This window comes from Ammodytes marinus (assembly GCF_949987685.1).
Source record: "Ammodytes marinus genome assembly, chromosome: 6".
Lineage (NCBI taxonomy): Eukaryota > Metazoa > Chordata > Actinopteri > Uranoscopiformes > Ammodytidae > Ammodytes > Ammodytes marinus.
In genome coordinates this window covers 21,023,408-21,043,815 of record NC_137235.1, presented here as the reverse complement: position 1 = coordinate 21,043,815, position 20,408 = coordinate 21,023,408, and the positions used below count along the sequence as shown (strand labels likewise).

Here is a 20,408-nt window from a genome sequence, read left to right as displayed (position 1 = left end):
GTGTGTGTGTGTGTGTGTGTGTGTGTTGCATGTGTTATACTGTATATGATGCTACACATAGAGACTCTGATTGGTTTCTCTTCCCTTGCAGTTGTTAACAGTAACAGGCTTATTACAATCTTATTTATGATCTAAACCTTCCTGGGGGGCCTACGTAACATTATAAAGCAAAAGTTATAAAAACTCTGTTTTTTAACAATAACATGGCATTGGTTTGGTCCACATGTCAAGGCCTAACAGTAGATCCAACCATGGCTGTTAACTTGCTAACTCATCATCATCCCATATTGTACAATTAACATCTGTTTCTTACATAACTCACACATATTTAGTAAGCTCCTTTTAACATGAATGAGGCTAGTTTGCAGTTGGCTATTGTTTTAAGTGAATGTTTGGGCTAAAATAGTAGGCCAAATTCATAGCAATGTCCCTTCAAAGTCTAGGTGCTTATTGTCATTTGTTAATACTGAGGTAAAATCAGGAGTATTTCCTTATTGCTAAATCGGATTGCAGAGAACAATTTAAAGGTGGTCATCCACTGCAACTGATCATATTCGTACATGGCGACGTACGTGTCTATGGTGTGATGATGTTGATGTTAGTCCTAGAATATCTAAATGAAGAAGAAATACGAATTTAGATTTAACAACATTTGTTGCATTGACCAACTTAACTCCTTTGTACAAAAAGCCTAACTTTGGTTATTCTGGATATAGCAGCAGTTCACATCGGATGAATGGAAAATACGTCATATTTACTGTTAAATCACTGTGGCTCAGAAACGTATCAGTGTGAATGTTCAATGGTTTGGTTGTCTGATTGTGCTGTGTTGCATCAGGTGTTTGGGGATGGCAGCAGTCAGCTGGGCTGCTGTGTGGAGCAGCAGGAGAGGAGGGGGCATGCTGCTCCTCATTTGGATTTTCATAGTTGGTGAGTCCTTTCTTGGATAATTCCATGTTTCTCTGAGGTCCATAGGCATTTACAGTACAGTACTACACCTTTCTGAAAACTTCTTCCCTCCCCTTACGATGTCATAAGGATGTAAGCTACACCCCCTTATTAACAACCTAACCCCACATGAATCTATCCTTAGCAATGGTACTGTGAGAAATATAAAGGGATTTTTGGACACCACACCAGGAAAACAGTTTGTCGTAGAAAACCAAATTACAATTTTGAACCGGAAAAGCATAGTGAATGCTTAACCAAGCATCAACTAACCGTTAATAACTAGACATTAACAGTCAATAAACGCTTTGTAAGCATTAACTAACTAACACATTAATAACATGAATTAAGCATTAACTTACAATTCATTAAAGTACCCTTATTTTAAAGTGTTACCGTTAATTTTTTCTTGACTTTGTAAAATGCCTAAACCCTCCTCCGGCTCTGTTTTCTTTCCCTCAGTCCGTCCCTCGCTCCCCCAGCCTGCTGTCCCTCTGTCCCTGCCCGTCCACATGTCTGTCCTCCCTGCTGCCTGGAGGTTTCTGCCTCTGACCCAGGTGGAGCTTGGCCCTCTCTTCTCCAACTCCAGCCCCTTCTCTGCCTCCCACAGTCTGTTCATGGTGCCAGCAGCGCCGGGCGGCGCCCCCACTCCGGCCATACATGCTTCATTTGGCCCTTATTCAGTCACACAGGTGAGGAGATGTGTGGATGAGTTGACTGCAGAAGATTGCAATATAATCAAGTCAAGTCAACTTTATGGTCAATTTCTGCAATATTTCCCAGACAAACAGAGGAATTGAAAAATATGTTTCTCTCCGACCCACGTTGCAATAAGTACAAATGGATAAAATAAGATAAGTAATATATACAATAAATACATTCTTAATAGTGCAAAAAAATAAGGCAAAACACATTGAAATGTACAATATGAAGAACATTATTTACAATATGTGCTTTATACATTAAACTGAGGAATTTGAAGATGTACCATTAAAGGGCATAATAACACTGTGCAGACTGAGTATACATGTAAAAATCACTGATTTAAGTGGGAAAGTGTTTCTGAGTGTTCTGTAATATAATTCTAAATCGAAAGATAAAGCTTACTAGCTCTACGTACTTCTCTCTCTCTCTCTCTCTCTCTCTCTCTCTCTCTCACTCTCTCATCAGCCCATATCAGAGCATGTCGTCCGTCCCTCTCCCACTCTGTCTGCCTCTCTCCTCTCACAGCATGTGGAGAGAGAAAGGGATGAGAGAGGAGAGCAGGTGTTCAGGGTGAGGACTCTGTTCCACAAACAGGGGGACAGCAGCACCCGAGGGACCTGCATCACCCTGCATGCCTTCAGGGAGACCGAGGAGCACAGGGCCTCCTGTATCACACAGGTGAGGACGAGCACCTTTTCTTATCTCTTTGTCTTTTTTCATTATTTCACACCATTTATATCTCCATGCTTTAAAGCTATAGTGGTCTTCTATATAAATGCATGTCATTACATTCAAGCAAACAAGTTAACTTGTTTGTTGACCCTACAGGTTGATTAAGCCTATCAGCTCCACACAACTCTCTCTGTATTTCGCAGTATGGCAGCGTTTACAAACTGCTGCCGCCCTCCTGACACTGGTGCAAGAGCTCAGAAAAATCCCAAGAAGAGCCCAAGAAATGTTTCAGTTTTTGATTCAACTGCTTTGTTTCCCAGCCTCCTCTAGGTCTGTGTGTGGTAACTCTGACTCTGCCCACTGATTGGTTTAACCATCAACAATCCGACCAATCACATCAGGACAAGTGGCACGGACTGGCCCCTCGTCGCCGGGTGAAGAAGTGGGGACGACAGCATGGCAGAAATCATAAAAGACACTTGAGGTCAAACATGTATTCTTGCATGAGTTGACTTGGTGTATAGGCTCTGACCTAGTTACCCCCCACAAGGAAACATCAAGCTCGGCACCACAGGCTGTGGGCACAAAAATGCCGGGCCCCTGAAAAGGTCCAGTCAATGGGCCCCCTTTACTCATGCTTTACTTGTATCAATGCTTGTGCATGTGCCCATTCCTAAGCATACATGATTTTGGAAAGAGACTAACTTTCTCATCAATTATGAAGTCTACAGAAAAATGACGAACACACTGTCCATGAAAAGACTAAACATTAAAATGGCATCCAATCATTAATGCAAGCGTATCCTTATAAACTGGCTGCAGTCATAGTATACGTTGAAGTGAAGCATATGGGTTTTAGACACATTAAAGCAAAGGAACCAGACGCACATACAAAGCGATAGAATAATTGTTTGGTTGACCTTTTGACGGCCAAAGGTCACAAGGGAAAAAAGGATTCATACTTGTTTCAGGTTTTCAAGATGAAATAGGAGATATTTTACTTAAAGAACATGGGCCCCCCTCTAGTGGCTGGGCCCTAGAAAGCTTTCCCACTTTCTCCCCCTTGTGGGCTGTACGGTAGTGAACTGAGACCCCTCAGGTGAACGGCTTTTTAAATGATGTGTAACATCAACAGCAGATATGTTGTAACAAGAGGACACTGACCTGGTGTTGCTGCAGACTGAACTTTGGCTCTGTGGCACAGTGCCCCTTTCACACCGATGCAAAATCGGAGCTAATACGGAGCTAGAGCCCAGTTAGAGCCAGTTATTTGATTTCACACCGCCAGAGAGCCGGCTCCGGGCTGGAAAAACTGGTGCCAGCGAAAATGTGAACCGCCTACGTCAGGGGCCGGGGGAGGGATTATACTGACCAACCAGACCAACTCAAACTTCATGCCCGCCATATTTAAAAACCCTGCTACTATGAGACGTAAACACAGCATTAATACCGAACGTAGCGATCAAATCGACCGGCGAAAATACGCTGAATAGGTTGTGTTTGGTTAACAAAGCAAAGCGAAAGGCAACGCGTGTAAAAATAAGATGTATCCGGCGCTGTTGTTGTGCTTAAGGCTAGCGCTAGCTTTAGCGTCAGCCACGAGAGCAGCGACGTCGGGCGATGTTTACAGTGACGGCATAACGTTGCTCTCTTGCCGGCTCTGGTCGGTGTGAAACCAACCGGTTCGTAACTTGTATTAGGCTGTAACCAGTTTTGGACTGGCCCCAGCACCAGCCCGGAGCTGGCTCTTGGTTCCTGTTGGTGTGAAAGGGGTATGTGTAGGAGACATCTGAAGTTCTGTGTAGTGACTCGTGCCCCTTTCACACCAACGCAAAATCGGAGCTAGAGCCCAGTCAGAGACAGCTTTTTGGTTTCACACCGCCAGAGAGCCGGCTCCGGGCTGGAAAAACTGGTGCCAGTCCAGCTCTAGGTTTGAGCTGGGCTAGAAAATGTGAACCGCCTACGTCAGGGGCTGGGGGAGGGATTATCCAGACTAACCAGACCAACTCAAACCTCATGCCCACCATATTTAAAAACACCGCTACTATGAGACGTAAACACAACATAATTACCGAACGTAGCGATCAAATCGACTGGCGAAAATACGCTGTAGGACCCCTGTTTGGTTAACAAAGCGAAGTAAGAGGCAACCGCCTCTTAAAAATAAGACGTATCCGCCGCTGTTGTTATGCTTAAAGCTAGTGCTAGCTTTAGCATAAGCCACGAGAGCAGCGACGTCGGTGGACGTTACTCTCTTGCCGGCTCTGGTCGGTGTGAAACCAACCGGTTCGTAACTGTTATTAAGCTGTAAGCAGTTTTGGACTGGCCCCAGCACCAGCCCGGAACTGGCTCTTGGTATGTGTGAGGCTAAAGTTAATCAGGTTTACATTTCCTTAAAACAACTAGTCTTCCTCCTTGTCGTAAAAACTACATTTTAATAAAGCATTAATCTTATTGTAAAAGAGGGTGTTTCCATGCCATCAGCAAAGAGCCTTTTAAGGCTTGGAACCACAATAAGTCAAAAAGGATGACCACTCAAAAACTTAATCTGAAAAAAGGATAATAATAGGATTATTATGTGGGCAGTGCTCAAACCCGGAGTGGTGTGTGTGTGTGTGTGTGTGTGTGTGTGTGTGTGTGTGTGCGTGCGTGCGTGCGTGCGTGCGTGCGTGCGTGCGTGCGTGTGTGTGTGTGTGTAACTTAACTAAGTCGACGCTGTTGAATTTGTTTTAGGATGCCATGAATGTAAGAAAATCAATCAGTAGCACAAGGTACCCAGGGGGCAAAGTGATTTTATGGACATGGAGCGTTGTAAAAGGTTGTTCACCAAAAATGACATCTAGGACTTTCCACGATCACAACCTGGGTGGACAACCTTGTCAACAAGCTGCTGGAAAGCTACAGCGGGCCGATAGAGCAAATCAGAACCACTGTTTAAGTGAATGGGGGTGAATAGGGATGGGCTAATGGGGAATTTTTGGAACTTATAAATATCATTATGAAACGTTGCCAGTTGATTACTGACATTAAAATAAAAACTTTTTGTATTACAGTATTTTCCAAAATGTTTTAAAAAATATGAAAAATCATCAATATCTTACTAATGATGCGTAAATTTGCATATCTACAAAGCCCCAAAATCTAGATGTTGGAAGAAAACAAAGTCAATTTGTTTTTAAATTTTGCAAACAAAACAAGTGTCCAACTGCCTGAAGCCTTTCCTAATCACAGTTCAAATTTGATCAATAACCCATTGAAATTTTTTTTTTTACACAGTTACATTTCATGTGCCATGGACCAAAAGTGTCCTTTTGGAGTCTCCAGCTGGTATTTTAGGAAACGGCTAGACATTCCCTTGGAAAAAACAGTGTAAAAAATTCATTTTCTATGGGTTATTGATCAAATTTGAACTGTGATTAGGAAAAGCTTCAGGCAGTTGGACACTTGTTTTGTTTTCAAAATTTAAAAACAAATTGACTCTACTTTTGTCCAAAATCTAGATTTTGGGGCTTTGCAGATATGCACATTTACGCATCATTAGTAAGATATTGATGATTTTTCATATTTATTCAAACTTTTTGGAAAATACTGTGATACAAAAAGTTGTTGTTTTAATGTCAGTAATCAAGTGGCAAAGTTTCATTATGATATCTATAAGTTTAAAAAATTCCCTATTAGCCCATCCACATTCACCCCCATTCGCTTAAACAGTGGTTCTGATTTGCTCTATCTGTAGCTTTCCAGCAGCTAGTTGACCAGGTTGTCCACCCAGGTTGGGATCCTGGAAGGTCCTGGATATCATTTCTGGTGAACAACCTTTTACAACGCTCCATGTCTGTTTTAAAAAAGGGGTTTTGCCCCCTAGGTAAGGGTTTCTTCGGCCCACTTATTAGACTTCAGACCAGATCAGACCAGCAGGCTACCTAACAGAGGGACCGAAGTTGAAGAAAAAAGTTATGATAATTCTTATTATTTATTTCTCCACCAAGCGTTTTCTATGGGAACCATATAGGTCATTAAAGGGCAATTAGCTTACAGGATTCACTTAATGTATTAATCATGGTTAAATTGTTTTCCATTCTTTGAGGGTGCTGTTTATTAACTTGACAACTTAGAGTTTAGTAATTTTTAGGAAAATGCCAACCCTTCAACAGAATGCAGCTTTGGGGGGTTTTCTGCATGTCTAGGGGGTGGATGAGGTTTTAAACAGTTTCCTGGATGACAAACATTCATTAACTCTTTCATTCAGATACCATCGAGGTGTGGAGAGGGACATCCAGGGGAGTGTTCCACGGGGGCCCGCAAGTAACCAAATACAGCTTTACTACTCCTCCATGGACACAGTGGCCGACTCGGAGCTGACACCACCAGGGTATGCTACAGAGAATGTGGGGACATGTACTCTGAATTGGTAGAACTAATGTCTGTCAGCCTGCAGTTAGTTTAGAAAACATATTTTCTCTACATGTAATTCTTAGTATTGAATAATTCTATCATCATAAATCAAAAATAAATTATTTTGAGGAACCTGGAACCAAACGTAAGACTGGAATATGTTTGTAAACCAAATCCTGAGGGCCCTGCTGCTTTAAACAACAACAGTGAAACAGTAACTTTTCAGGAAGGTTTCTAACTTCAAACAGTGTTCCAGGGATCACACATGTGAGTAAACTTTGTTTATTCAGTTATTAGAATAAAACTTAGAAAATGTTCAGTTCTCTGACATGACCAAAGTTACATAGTGCACCTACTTATCTATCTATCTATCTATCTATCTATCTATCTATCTATCTATCTATCTATCTATCTATCTATCTATCTATCTATCTATCTATCTATCTATCTATCTATCTATCTATCTATCTATCTATCTATCTATCTATCTATCTACTCTATCTATCCTCCAACACCTATTAATCCTCTCATACCCCCTTGACCGTCCATCCAGCTGTGTGGAGGAGGGGACGGCTCAGTCCCAGAGGCAGCTCTTCCATATTAAAGCAGTGACACTGGAGGATGAGAAGGAAAAAGAGCAGAGCCCAGAGAGCACCAACGAAGAAGAAACCTGTTTGAATGGGAAGCAGGAGGAGGAGCTCAGTCTGGACTCCCATGTCCTGATTCGCTATCACAGGGGCCCAGTCCTGATAGGACAGCCAGTAAGGGTGTCTGTCAAGCTGAGAGCCAACTTCAGCTCTGAGTTTGTTGTCATAAGGTAAACACAAAAGGACATAATTAAATCTTTAAAATTGTCCTGTGTCGAACTCCATGGCACTAATTTGTAGTTTTAGGTTTTACATTGAAATTGTGTGTGTGTGTGTGTGTGTGTGTGTGTGTGTGTGTGTGTGTGTGTGTGTGTGTGTGTGTGTGTGTGTGTGTGTGTGTGTGTGTGTGTGTGTGTGTGTGTGTGTGTGTGTGTGCGTTACCAGGTTGAAGGTGAAGAAGGGCTTGGTGTCGATGGTGTCCCAGAGGACTCTGACCTCTGACCTGTGGACAGTGACCGTGGAGAGAAGCCATGGCACCGAACATGACCTGGTGTCCATCATCTGCCATAAACACAGCACCGTCAAGCCTACACACAAGTAGGTGCACAGTTTGATTCTACCTCAGTTCAATGTGTCAATGAGGGACATTGTAGTGACAAAATCGAAAGGGCAAATTGTACATGCGCATTAAGCTAATTTTGTGATAATTGAGAACAACCCAAACTGCAGTGACGCAGCTAAGACCCACGAAAAGATGAAGATTAAAGTAGCCATAAGAATTGTCTTCACCACATTGTAACGTTTGTATTGAAACCTGGCCTTACTTACACACTACGGAACCAATGTGAAAGTGGTAAGGCACATCTTCATTCTGCAGTCATTTCTCACTGCAGTGACTGTGAGTGGAGTGTAGAAGCAGTAAGTATTGACCAAGCCCCAACAACAGCGAGTTCTACGAGCATCCAATGCGGAAGTGACAAACATTGCAGTAACTTCCGAAGGCCACTAGGGGCAGGTTTCAAAACAGAGCAATTTTTCCTTGACTCCAATGTTAAATATGCTGTTTTCACAGCATTATTAAACCTATTTAAAGAAGGCCTGGACCAAAAACACATTCTAGTCGGTAAGTTTAGTTCATATCTCCATGACAACACTGTGGGGATGAATTATTTTCTAGCAGGCTAGTTTTTATTCTATTGGAGGTTAAAATATATGAAAAATTAGGTGGCAGCTAGCCGCTGTCCCTCACTTCTTCTACCGGTATCCAGTAAAGGGTGTGCTGTTAGCCTAGCTCCTGGCAATCATGCTAATGTTTCTAATTTGGTGTACGTCACGACTCACGGTACGTCAGCTAGATGGGAGTATCTCCCTCCCCCCAACGTCATATCAGTGCCCTTTTTGGTATGAGGAAATGAGGCGGAGTCAAACTTTGACAAGATGGCGAGGCGCATGGATTGGATGCAGTTGAAAGAACTGAGATCAGCCCGGATGCTACATCCATTTTATATACTATCTGTGGTATTGACTGGCATACTGGCTTCTCTTGCTCTAAATTCTGTGTCCCTGCAGTCCTGCTCTCTTCCAGCAGGCTGTGTGTCTGTCAGTTAACGGCCATCGGCAGAGCTTCGGTGTTGCCATGACGGTGTCTGCTAACTGGTGGGTGGAGTACTCTGGTCGTAATAACCGCATATCGCCAGACGAGGCAGCTGTCAGCGTCTTCTCCTTCACTGATCGACACATCTGTGGCATCGCTCCCATCACAGAGGTTTCTTCATTTGGTCCCTCATTTAATCCCAACCCAATGATCATCATTTTTTATAATCCTTTAAATCCTCAAAGGCCCTTTAAATCTAATCTGAGTTTTTTAAAACGTTATTTCTGATCCTCTGTTCTCAGAGTAACACGATCATCAACACAGCTATACTTACCAACCAGCCTGTGTCCCTTCCTGTCATTGTGCTGGCCATAAGTTCTGACGGGAAGGCGTCAGATGTCACCTCCGCAGTCACGTGCCGCTCTACCAACGAGAACACTGTCAAGGTGAGACAATGTCAAATGCCTTCCATCCTTGTTCAAGGTATTTGGCAATGAAACAGTCCATCAAAGCAACTAAGGGGATCCTGAAGCTTGTTTTTGTCAAATGACAAGTTCAACATTGAACTAGGATTCAACTTTAGCTTAGTTTAGCACAAAAACTGAAACCAGGGGTAAACAGCTGACCTAAATAAGTGACATTGCTATTTTTAGACATTCATTTTAGAACACTCAGGGGTTGATCTACTTACATTTGAAATAAACTGAGTGCTAAACTGCCTGAGCATTCTAAAAAATTGCACTTTTGGTTTGTGGGCATTCTGCTTGTGATCAACAAAGAGTAAATACACAAATGACAAAGGTGAAAATATGTTAGAGGAAGCAGATCTAAATGAGGGTTTTGCGTGTTACTGGTTTCCATGTTTAGAAGGAGAGCAGAGTGAGAGCAAGCGCAAAGAGAAATGTAATGGAATAAGAGGTGTTATTTGAAGAGGAAAACACATGCACTATTGAGCTATAGCCAATAATGTTAATATTACTCAAAGAAACGCGATATTGGAGAGTATCTGTGAGAAAATAAATGCTGTGGGTAAAATAACAAGGACTGATTAAAGGAATACTTCACCCATTCAAAACCGGCGGTCTATCATTATAAAATCGCTATTATAATATAATGAACAAGGTTTTTCTTCCCTCAGTCTTTCCTCAGTCTTCCTTTGGCCCAGCTGTCCTGTTAATCCTAATCCTAGATTTTTATTAGTGTGATGTCACACTAGTAAAATGTAGGGTTATACAGTGAGACCATAAAACACTCTTTCTGCCTTTTCTCAGGCTAGGATGAACCTATTTTGACACGCAATTCTGAGTGAGCAAACATTAGTAGAACAGATTGAAAGTTTTTTGCGGGTGAAATCCCATTTGCAAACATTTTTATACGCCCAAACGTACATTAACCCTTAAGATTGAACCCATCGTTTCCAATGTATAATTGACCTAATATATAGTTTATATGTATTTTATTCACCTGTGTAACTGGAGTCTGCTGCTGTCTTTCTGTCTCCATCCTAACCACAGGTCTCCAGTGATTGTTCCAGCCTCTTTGTGGACGGCAGTGAATCAGGGTTGGGTCATACCTGTGCAGTAGTGGAGTTTCTACTGGGCACACTCAGTGGCTCTGTGTGCCTGGAGGTATGGGTTCCTTCCGTGCCCCTTCGAGTTTCCTTGGCAGATCCTGTTCTCAATGCCATCGATGGATGGAACCACTTCACAGAGAAAGGGTAGGGGAACACAACAGCCCCAATGTGCTTTCACTGTGCTTTATTTAGCTTCTATAGATAAAATGGGGAAATGTCTTTTTGTGGTTCTGTAATGAGTGTTCCGACTTAATCCTCTTGTTGTCACACTTTTTTTTTTTTTTAAGAGACGGAAGAATGCAACTAAGCTTTTGGTTACGAGATCTGTAAATTAGGCCTGTCAAATGATAACAATTTTTAATCAGATTTATTCATGATTCATCACGTTTAATCACCATTTGAAATATGCCATAAAAATACTAATTTTCAAATGTGTGCATGACATTAAATTCAATCATTTTGGGGCAAGTTTTGCATTCCTGCATACAACTTGATTGCAGTCTGCGGTGTGTGTGTGTGTGTGTGTGTGTGTGTGTGTGCGCTGCCCATGTGCTGGGGGGGGGGCTGTTAATTTGTGCCAGAAAGCAGACGTTATGTTAATGTCCCGTATTAATCACACACCTCTGAAAACTGCAGACGTTTGTGTCCTCCCGTGCACTAAACAAAGCAGACAATGGTGCTCCTCCTGTTGCTTCTGACAGCAACTGCCGCCTGTTGGCATGTCAAAACGAACCGCGCTGCTACGCTCCGCCATTGTCGTGCACACAGTGCATAGACAAGTGCTGATCCTGGGTCAGCCGTAAGAGTGACGACTAGTGCAAAACGGGTGGGATATATTGGGCTGATCATTCTATCCATGCGTTAATTATGTTAAAAAAATTGTGCATTCATTCCAGAAATCAATCACCTTGCGTAAACACGTTCATTTTGACAGCCCTACTGTAAATAGATATGATTTTAATTGTCTATACACAGTATTGCACAGACACTCATATTTGATTTAGTTTTTTAAAGTGTGCAATAATCATGTGTCCCTTCAATGAAACACCACATTACCCAGTGGGAGGCCAGAAGGGCTATGGCGCCTTCAGGGGTCACCAAAGCAAAACAAAAAGTATAGGAGGTGTTCTGGGAGGCTATGGACAAGGACTTCCAGTTGGTTTCAAGGAAGTGTTAGGGAACTGTGTTTGACATGTTTATTCAGTGTCACTTGAAGGTGGAGCATCCAGTCCTTGACTAGAGTTTGTATTCTCGGCACAAAAAAAAATTATTCTGTTTGTGATATTCATGGACAGCATCTCAGGACGCAGCAAGGTGGAGGAGGGTGTCTGGTTTAGGAAGCTCAGAATTCCTTTGCAAATGATGTGGTTCTGTTGGCTTCATCAGAGCATGACCCTCAGCACTCACTGGGATGGTTAGCGGCTGAGTGTGATGCTAGTGTTGGGATTAATGTCAACACGTCCACGCAAAATAATAGGTCGAGGCCTTTAGTGTGTAATGTGTGTCCTGTCTTTTCAGGTGTGTGCCAGTGTATCAGCGCTCGTCTTTCCAGGTTCTTACTCAGTTTACAGCCGTGGACTCCAAGGGCCAAAACACACATCTCTTGGGCTCATCTGATTGGTTTGTGGATGTTACTCAGCTGGTCCGTGATTGGCTGAGAGTAGAAGACCCCCGTGTGGCTGCCCTGGGCCCCCTGAACAATCTGATTGGTTTACGACCAGGAAGGACATCGCTCCATGTAGGTGATAATTGTACAGCAATTCAATTCATCTTCACTTACTGAGCACCATCGTCATAATCTCTCAATCCAATTAAATTCTATTGGCATGAAAGTTTCAATAACAATGTTGCCAAAGCATCAAATGACATGTTGTCCAAATATTCAGATGGTACACAATAAACAGTAATATGAACATTACCACAACATTCAGATTGATTTATAGTAATTATATAAAATGTATAACTTATATCTTATATATCTCTTATATACAGTATCTTATATTAAGTGCACTGTGTGTGTGTGTGTGTGTTTGTGTGTCGGCCATTCACTGTCCCTCTGTTTTGGCATTTTAATACATTCCGGGCAGTAAGATATGCCCTGTCTCCTTCTCTGAGGAGTATTTTTAATTGTGAGAGGTCATTCTGCTCTCTGAGATAACAGTCATAATCTCCCTCTGTGTCATTCTCAGGTTGTCTCTGAGCAGTGGGATGGCGTGCTGGGCAGATGTGACATCACTGTGACCTCAGAGCCCGTTACCCCTGGAGACCTGTCTGTTCAGGTGGTCAGCGGCCTGGGCATATCAGTCACAGACAACCCCGCACACCCTTCCATCTTCACAACAACAGTGACAGCCTACAACATCCTGTACAACCATCACCAAGTGAGGGACTTCAATGCTGGTTATATCAAACTTTAAATAAACTGAAATGGAACAAACTGTCTTCAGATTACCACAAATGCCCAATCACACTGTTTAACCCTTGTTGTATTTTTCCTGGCTCTCTCCACACAGCCAATCACCAGCACTTTTAGATCTTGGCACATCAAGCATGCTGCATGCTTATTGGCTAACTGACATTGATTAGATTTACCCCCTAGATATTAAAATATGGTGTTGAACGACAAGACATTTCTCGATACTTGATGGTGTGGAGACGTTTTCGGTCGATGCCAAAAAAGTATCCATCTTGGAAACCAGCCCTAATTGCTTTTACATTTGCTTCGGCAACCCCCATCCACCACCCCTTATCTGCTATATTTTTGGTATTGCATGCATCTGCGGTTAAAAATACATTGGCCCTGTCAGGAATCGGGGAAGCAGGTCCGGACCCGGGGTGTCTCAAAGTTAACTACTTAATCGCAATAGCGATAGATTGGAAAGGGGAGAAAAACAACGAAACTGTATAGAGCCAATACAGGCTTCCTTAATGAAATACAGCACTAAAACATTAACAAAACCACTGCTGCCATGCAGCTGACTCAAAACCAAAATTGTCCAGGAGAGCCAGAAAAACTGAAACGAAAGGCAATAGAAGTCAAATACACACAATGTTCTGAGTTGATGTTTATATATACACAGACAACTTGAGGAACCAGGAAGAATCTCTCACCACTGATACTTTTGCTGCTGCTGATATGCATAACTTTTTAAAATAGGCGATTGCTTTTCATACGGAAGCGTAATGATTCTCTCGACAAAAAATGTTTGCCCCGTTTTTTTCTGAATTGACGAGGTGATTAGATCAGAGATATGAGACAATATCCCAGTTAATTCTTCTCCATACCATAAGCTCATTAGAAAGTATTTCTAACTCTAGTGGGAGGAGCGGAGAAGTTTTTTGAAGAAGAACGTTTCCACGCTCTTATTAGTCAATGAGGGCCATTGACTTTAGATATATACGAATAACCTTTCTATCCATATTACCTGTGGTGTCTCTCCAGGAGGCGTCGGTCAGCGTGTGGCTCCAGTTCAGTGACGACAGTCCCGCCCTCCTGTCCTCCTTCAGCGACCTTCCCTTTAACCTGAGGCTCTTCTCATTGGCTGAGAGCGTTGTCGTGGTGACACCTGGCCCCAGCCAACGCATCTTTGCCCAGGGCGACGGGGGCGGCCCTCTGCTGCGCGCTGAGCTTCTGATTTCAACCTGTGACAAACCACTGGACTCCAATGCTATCAGTGAAGACGACAGCAGGGACTGGACTGACAACAGAGGAACCAGGATGCTGTCAGGGGGATCTGGTTGGATAAGAGTCAACATGGACCTGGGCTTCCTTCAGCCAATAGGGGACAAGGCCGGGGAGTTTGACTTTGACATTTCAGACTTGCTGATCGAGTCAGGCAGCGACGCCTACGCATCAAATTTCCATGAGGACCAAAGTGGGAATGCCAGCAGCAGTGACTACTATGGTCAAACCGGTCCTAGAAACGGGAACGAAGTGGCCAACGGTGGTGGTGGGATGGTCAGTCGTAACACCCTGGAGAGAGCCGTGCTGATGCCCAGAAGCCATGAGCCAGGTGACGGCGCTGTCTACTTCTCCCGGAGCAAGGAAAAGGAAAAGGAAAAGGAAAAGGAAGGAAAGAAGAGGAAGAAGGAGGAGGAAGGGGAGAGGGAAGCGCAGGGGGCCGGAGAGCTGGAGCTGGGTGTGGGTGCTGTCCTCTCTCTGCTCTGTGTCTCTACTCTCCTCTTCCTGGCTAACTGTCTGCCCTGCGCCCTGAGAGACAGGAGGAAGAGAAGAAGGATAGAGCTGGAAGAGAGGGAAGGAGGGGCCAAGGGACAAGAGGAGGAGGAGAAGACTCATGAGAAGACAGAGGAAGAGGAAAGGGAGAAGGAACAAGAGAAGACTGAGGAAGAGAACAGGGAGGAAGAGGAGAAGACTGAGGAAGAGAACAGGGAGGAAGAGGAGAAGACAGAGAAAGAGGAAAGGGAGGAAGAGGAGAAGACTGAGGAAGAGGGCAGGAAAAAGACAGAATGTGAAGACAAGATAAAGCAGGAGGAGGAGAACAATAAAGAGGATGTTAAAGAGGTAGAGATCGTTTGCTGATTTAGGAGCACACATCTGAACTATATAAAAGAACACAAAGCAAAGTCATCTATAGCCCCTTCACACATGCACTATGACTCTTATCCGGAGTTTACCCTGATGAGCTGTATGTGTGAACACAAATGTCAGGGTTGTTCGACCCAGACTTTACCCTGACCTTACCCAGGTGGCCCCCTAGTACTAAGTCAGGGTTAGGAGCGGGAGATGGGCGTAATGTATGTGAATGTGTCTCACACCTACAACCTCCTGATGTGTGTTGCACGTGTGAGCCGGACATTCTCCGGGTCAGATTCCCCGGACAATTCCCCAATAGCATGTCTGACAGGGTCTAGTAACCCTCCCTGGAGCTTTCCTTTCAAATCATGTGTTACCCAATGTAGACACCATCACATCACTTTAGTCTCAAACCTATGTCAACACTATGTGATGTGGCCGCTATCTGTTGTCGTACCTTTATTTTTACATTTCATTGTACAGTGTATTCTAGGAGCCAGGCTCAGCAGTTTGGAGGCAGTTCGGCCCATCCAGTCAAGTTTATTGCCAAGTCCATCTTCATTAACATGAAATTTGCCTCGGTATATTGGTGCATACAATATACGTATTTGAAGGTACAGTGTGCAATCTTGTAATATTAAGTGGCACCCTTGCCTTGTGTACCTCATAGTGTAGTGTTATACTGGCTTCTGAAATAGAGATTACTCGATACTTACACTGTACAATATTCAATAGGAAAATGTATCAGTTTTAAATGTTTAAATTTACTTTCATGACATAATGTAAAGACACTGCAATCGATACTCTGTCAAATGTTTCCTTCCTTGAAATATAGATATATGTAATATGAAATGTTTTTACTGTCTCATCTGATTATTACATAGAGGGAAAACAGAAAACGTCAGACTGCAGATATTTCTTTACAATAAATGTATTAATTGTGAAACATAATATATATTACATTTGTAAGACACTTTATTCATGTGAAATATACATCCCTTTTAAGTACCTTTTCTGCACAATAGTATCACTTGCTTTTGACTGCCAGTGACATGAATGTAACTTCACAAATACAAAGCAGGCTCCTCAGCCTTGACATGACTCATCAAAGTCATCATATTGACTCGAAAAGGTAAGAAACAGTTTCCACATGGACCCAGATGAAATCCTTTTGTTTTTTTCATTGTTGTGAACATTATTGATAGATCACTTCAACACTGTATGCTAGTAGAACACAAGTGGAAAGGAATGAATTCATTATATTGGGCCTCAGAAAATGCACAAAGGACCCTTTTGTGTTAGGACATATAACGCCAACAAAGATAACGACAAACCATTGTGTTTGAGTAGCACATTCAGGCTATCAGTAAATCACTGTCATAGAGCCATAGAGTATACAGTAATAGTGTAATGACTTTCACGTCTATAGAATTATTACTGGTTTGGCTAGCTAGACAAAAGGGTTTCACGAAAAGTAAGACCATATTTCCCAGCAACTCTAATAGCAACTTCCTGGCATCTTACATTTTGAATAATAAGAGTGTGATTGTGTTACGCTGAAACTGAAAATGTGTAGAGAAATATAACAACTAGATCAGGTCTCATTTCTTTAAATACATTATACTAATGTATATGAATGATTACAGAATTGACAGCCCTGAAAAACACTGGTGTGTCCTTCAACTGAGTTTAAACTCATATGGTGTCAAATTAATATGGTAATATTTTGACACTTTGTACTGCTGCCGTTTCACTATTCAAAGGGATAGTTCAGTAGGCTATTAGGCATAGCTAGTGTGTGTCCTTATGGAGATGGTGGTCAGTGCAGTCACTATAAGGAGTTTGGGGGAGATATCGCTGTAGCAGAAGGCAGCCCCGTACTGTTTCAGAAGTGACCAGAAGAAAAAACGGTGTGGTGCAGTGTATCACAGTGAATGGCATATCGTCGTCGCTTTCATAATCACTAATTTTTTAATTATAATAATCACACATCTGTGTTGAATATGAGTCAAACATATGATTTGCAGACTGATATGATGCACTGCAACAGCATGAGTTGGCGTAGTAAAACATGGCAGAAAGAAATCCTACATTTAGCGTACGATTAAAAAGATATTCATTTCTTAGGTAGCATTTATATAATGTGTGCCGAAAAATATTGTTTACGCTGGCCCCCTCTCTAACAGTACAAGGCTGACTTCTACTACGCGACATCTCCCCCAAACTCATTAGGCCTGGAACACATATCCTGCGTCTACCTCTGGAGAGCGTCTGTGTCTGTCACTGCTGCATCTCTCTTACAGTTTTTGTATGAAGTTAATTCATGTCATTTTATGATGCATGTGATTAATATTGAGTTTCGACAGTTATCCGTGTGCCTCATTGCCTTTTCTTTTTTTTCACCACATTTTCGCTTGTCAGAAGTTTTATTTTAAAAGGGACACACCAGGAAATGGTGAAACTACAGCGAAAGCTGCTGGTATGTAGTCAATATGACTGTCAACAGAGTATTTCTCTATCAGTTAAAGCAGAGAGACTCAAGAGAGACACAAGCCTCTGAAAAAAATAGGCTTGCAACCTGAGGTGAAGTGCACCGACAGGAAATTTGCATGTGTGGCCGCTGTAGTGTGTTAACACGGTCGCCGAAAAAAAAGTCAGACGCAGATGTGCAGTAGATGCTGGATGTGTGTTCTAATGGTTATAGTGACTGTACTGATCACCAAGGTAACCAACTAACTATGCATAAGTATCTCATGCAACCTCACTTCAAAATATACTGAACTATCCTTTTAAGAATGAAGAAATGGCAATACACATTTGCGTATGTGAATATTATATTACTAGCACTACCAGTTTGGTCTAGTGTGTGTGATCAGCCTAGTCCTGAGCCTCCTCCTCCACAGCCCGTGGTAGACTGTTGGTGTGTCCTGAGGTTACATATCCAGGCGAAACTCTTCCCACACGTGTGACATCTGAAAGGTTTCTCCCCGGTGTGCACCCTCTGATGCTTCTTCAGGTTCCCGGCCTCTGAGAAGCGTTTGCCACAGGTGGGGCAGTGGAACGGCTTCTCCCCCGTGTGGACTCTCTCGTGGGACTCTAGGTTAGACAGGCCGGAAAAGGCTTTACCGCAGGCTCTGCACACGTAGCTCCTCCTGCGCCGCTCAGCCAGAGTCGCAACACTGGCAGAAGCCTGGCTTTGGCGGGACAGAAGGCGGGCTTGATACTGTGCTTCAACGGCCACTTCAATGCTGGGAAACGCTGCTGTGGATCCCTTCACAGGTAGAGCTGACTGTGGTGCTGCTGTGGAGCTCGGAGTCCTAATAAAGATCGAGCCGACACCAGAGGGTTTGTCAGTCTCAGTGTGAGTGTTACCAACAGCAGTGGGTGAAGAGGGAATGCTGTGTGTCTGCTGAGCTAGCCTGTTGCTGATCCGATGAGCCGGTGCATGTCTTATCATGGCTGGTGTTCTGATCCATGGAGGCTGAGAGGTTGGAGCCTGTAGTCTCCGAGGTACGGACACACACGGCCCTGATGGCAAGGAGCAGATAAAAACATGCAGTCAGCACACACGAGTGACATCATTCACTCTGAAAGACTAAAACATGATACAGGGCTTTTCTGTCCACATTCACCAACCAAGGCGAGACACAGCAGGCAAAAACATGTCATGATTTTTGTGGCAGCATTTATCAAATCTGCAAAAGTTGTCTTGAGGGAATATGACAAAGTGTTATCTACTTTAATCTCATCAGGCTACAGCACTATGAGGGGTAAGAAGAAGTTCAAATTCATATCAGTGATAAACCTCAGAACTGTGAGTCATGAAGAAAGTAAAACGATGTCCAACCTTGTGATGCTGAAGGCTGAATATGAACTTTGGAGCGCTCGGGTGCTCCACTCATCCACACTGCAGAGCCCTGTGCTGGCTGGAGCACACACCGAGGCTGGTGTTCAGTCTGGTTGCACTCTGCTGAGTCATTAGTGTTGAATGAACATGAAGGGCCATCAGGGGCCAGTCCAGGGTCAGTGTTAGTATTAGGCCCCCAGCGGGTGAAGAATGTCTCCAGTTCAAACAGAGAATATTCAGAGCTCAGAGGGTTGTTGTTGGTCCTGTGCTGGTGCTGTGTGTTGGGGCTGGCTGCTGTGTTACTGGAGGGCTCCTGGCACGTCCCGGGGGCCGACTGAGGAGCTGCAGACTGTGGGGGAGGGGGGGGGGGAGGGGGCATAAGGACAAGGTGTTATCCACTTCACTCTCATCAGGCTACAGGACTATGAGGGCTGGAAGAAGCTAAGATTCATATCAGATATACAGTGGTGGCCAAAATGATTAGAACACTTGGTATTTCAGTTGTTTTTGTTGAATTGGCCATTATCATATCCATAAAACTAATTAAACATCAACAAAGTCATCATTATACTCTATAAAACATAGAATAGAGCCATGATAAAGAGATTTAGGTCATTTTCCTTACAAAAAACAAGTTAGGCCTATTACACACAAGCACTGTAAAGTAAACTTTAGACCACCATGATGCCACCAATTCACACCAGAACCGAAGGGGAGAAGTAAAAAAAGAAACTTTCAGACGGACAAATGAAATGAAGCATCTCTAAATTAGTCTGTACCGAAGGAAGACCTCAGGAGAACTGTGTGACGAGATCAACACCACAATGACTGTGGTCATAATGGTGTCTTTAAAGTGTAACTTTTCAGCTTACAACCAAATTTATATGGATATTTAGTAGTGTTGTTCATTGTCCCAGGTCAAATTCTCCACATTTTAGTAAAAGGTATGTTTATTCAACATTGTATGGTATAAACCTGCCTTGACATTGCCTGTTCTGGTGGAAACATGTTCACTGAAAGCTTTATTGCAGACATAGGTCCATTTAACAGACATACAGTATAAAAAGGAGATACAAAAATACATAAAATTGTATATTGGCCTATAGGATATACAGGCTATTGCAGTGTATCTATAGCAGCTTTTCAGAGGGCTTACTAGGGCTTCAATGATGTGGTTCTCGGACTTGTCCAGGCGACACATAACACTAAACATCAGTTGTCTTAAGAGTGCCTCACAGGTTGGCACTTTGCACCTTGTACTTTTCAGCATTAATGGTGCCTTCACAGATGTGCAAGTTACCCATGCCATTGGCACTAACCCACCCCCATACAATCACAAACACCGGCTTTTCAACTTTGTATTGGTAACAATCTGGATGGTCCTTTTCCTCTGCAGCCCGGAGGACACAACGTCCATGATTTACAAAAACTATTTGAAATGTAGACTCATCCGACCACAGCACACTGTTCCACTTTGTGTCAGTCCATCTCAGACGCACCCAGACCCAGATACGTGTGCTGCATTTGTGGATGTTGTTGATATACGCCTTTCA

At 43.1% G+C, this 20,408-nt stretch overlaps 1 protein-coding gene across 1 annotated transcript; it reads left to right on the top strand.

Moving 5' to 3' along the window:
* Positions 1–560: 560 nt before the first annotated feature.
* tmem132a (transmembrane protein 132A) lies at positions 561–15,346 on the top strand (the record flags this gene model as incomplete). Its single annotated transcript, XM_080028835.1, has 16 exons — positions 561–581; positions 839–926; positions 1,411–1,640; positions 2,119–2,331; positions 2,646–2,767; positions 6,575–6,697; positions 7,274–7,537; positions 7,752–7,904; positions 8,877–9,072; positions 9,204–9,347; positions 10,416–10,618; positions 11,993–12,212; positions 12,664–12,855; positions 13,917–14,432; positions 14,556–14,738; positions 15,284–15,346. The coding sequence occupies 16 exons, from the start codon at positions 561–563 to the stop codon at positions 15,344–15,346; spliced, it is 2,931 nt and encodes a 976-aa protein (XP_079884961.1).
* Positions 15,347–20,408: the final 5,062 nt, after the last annotated feature.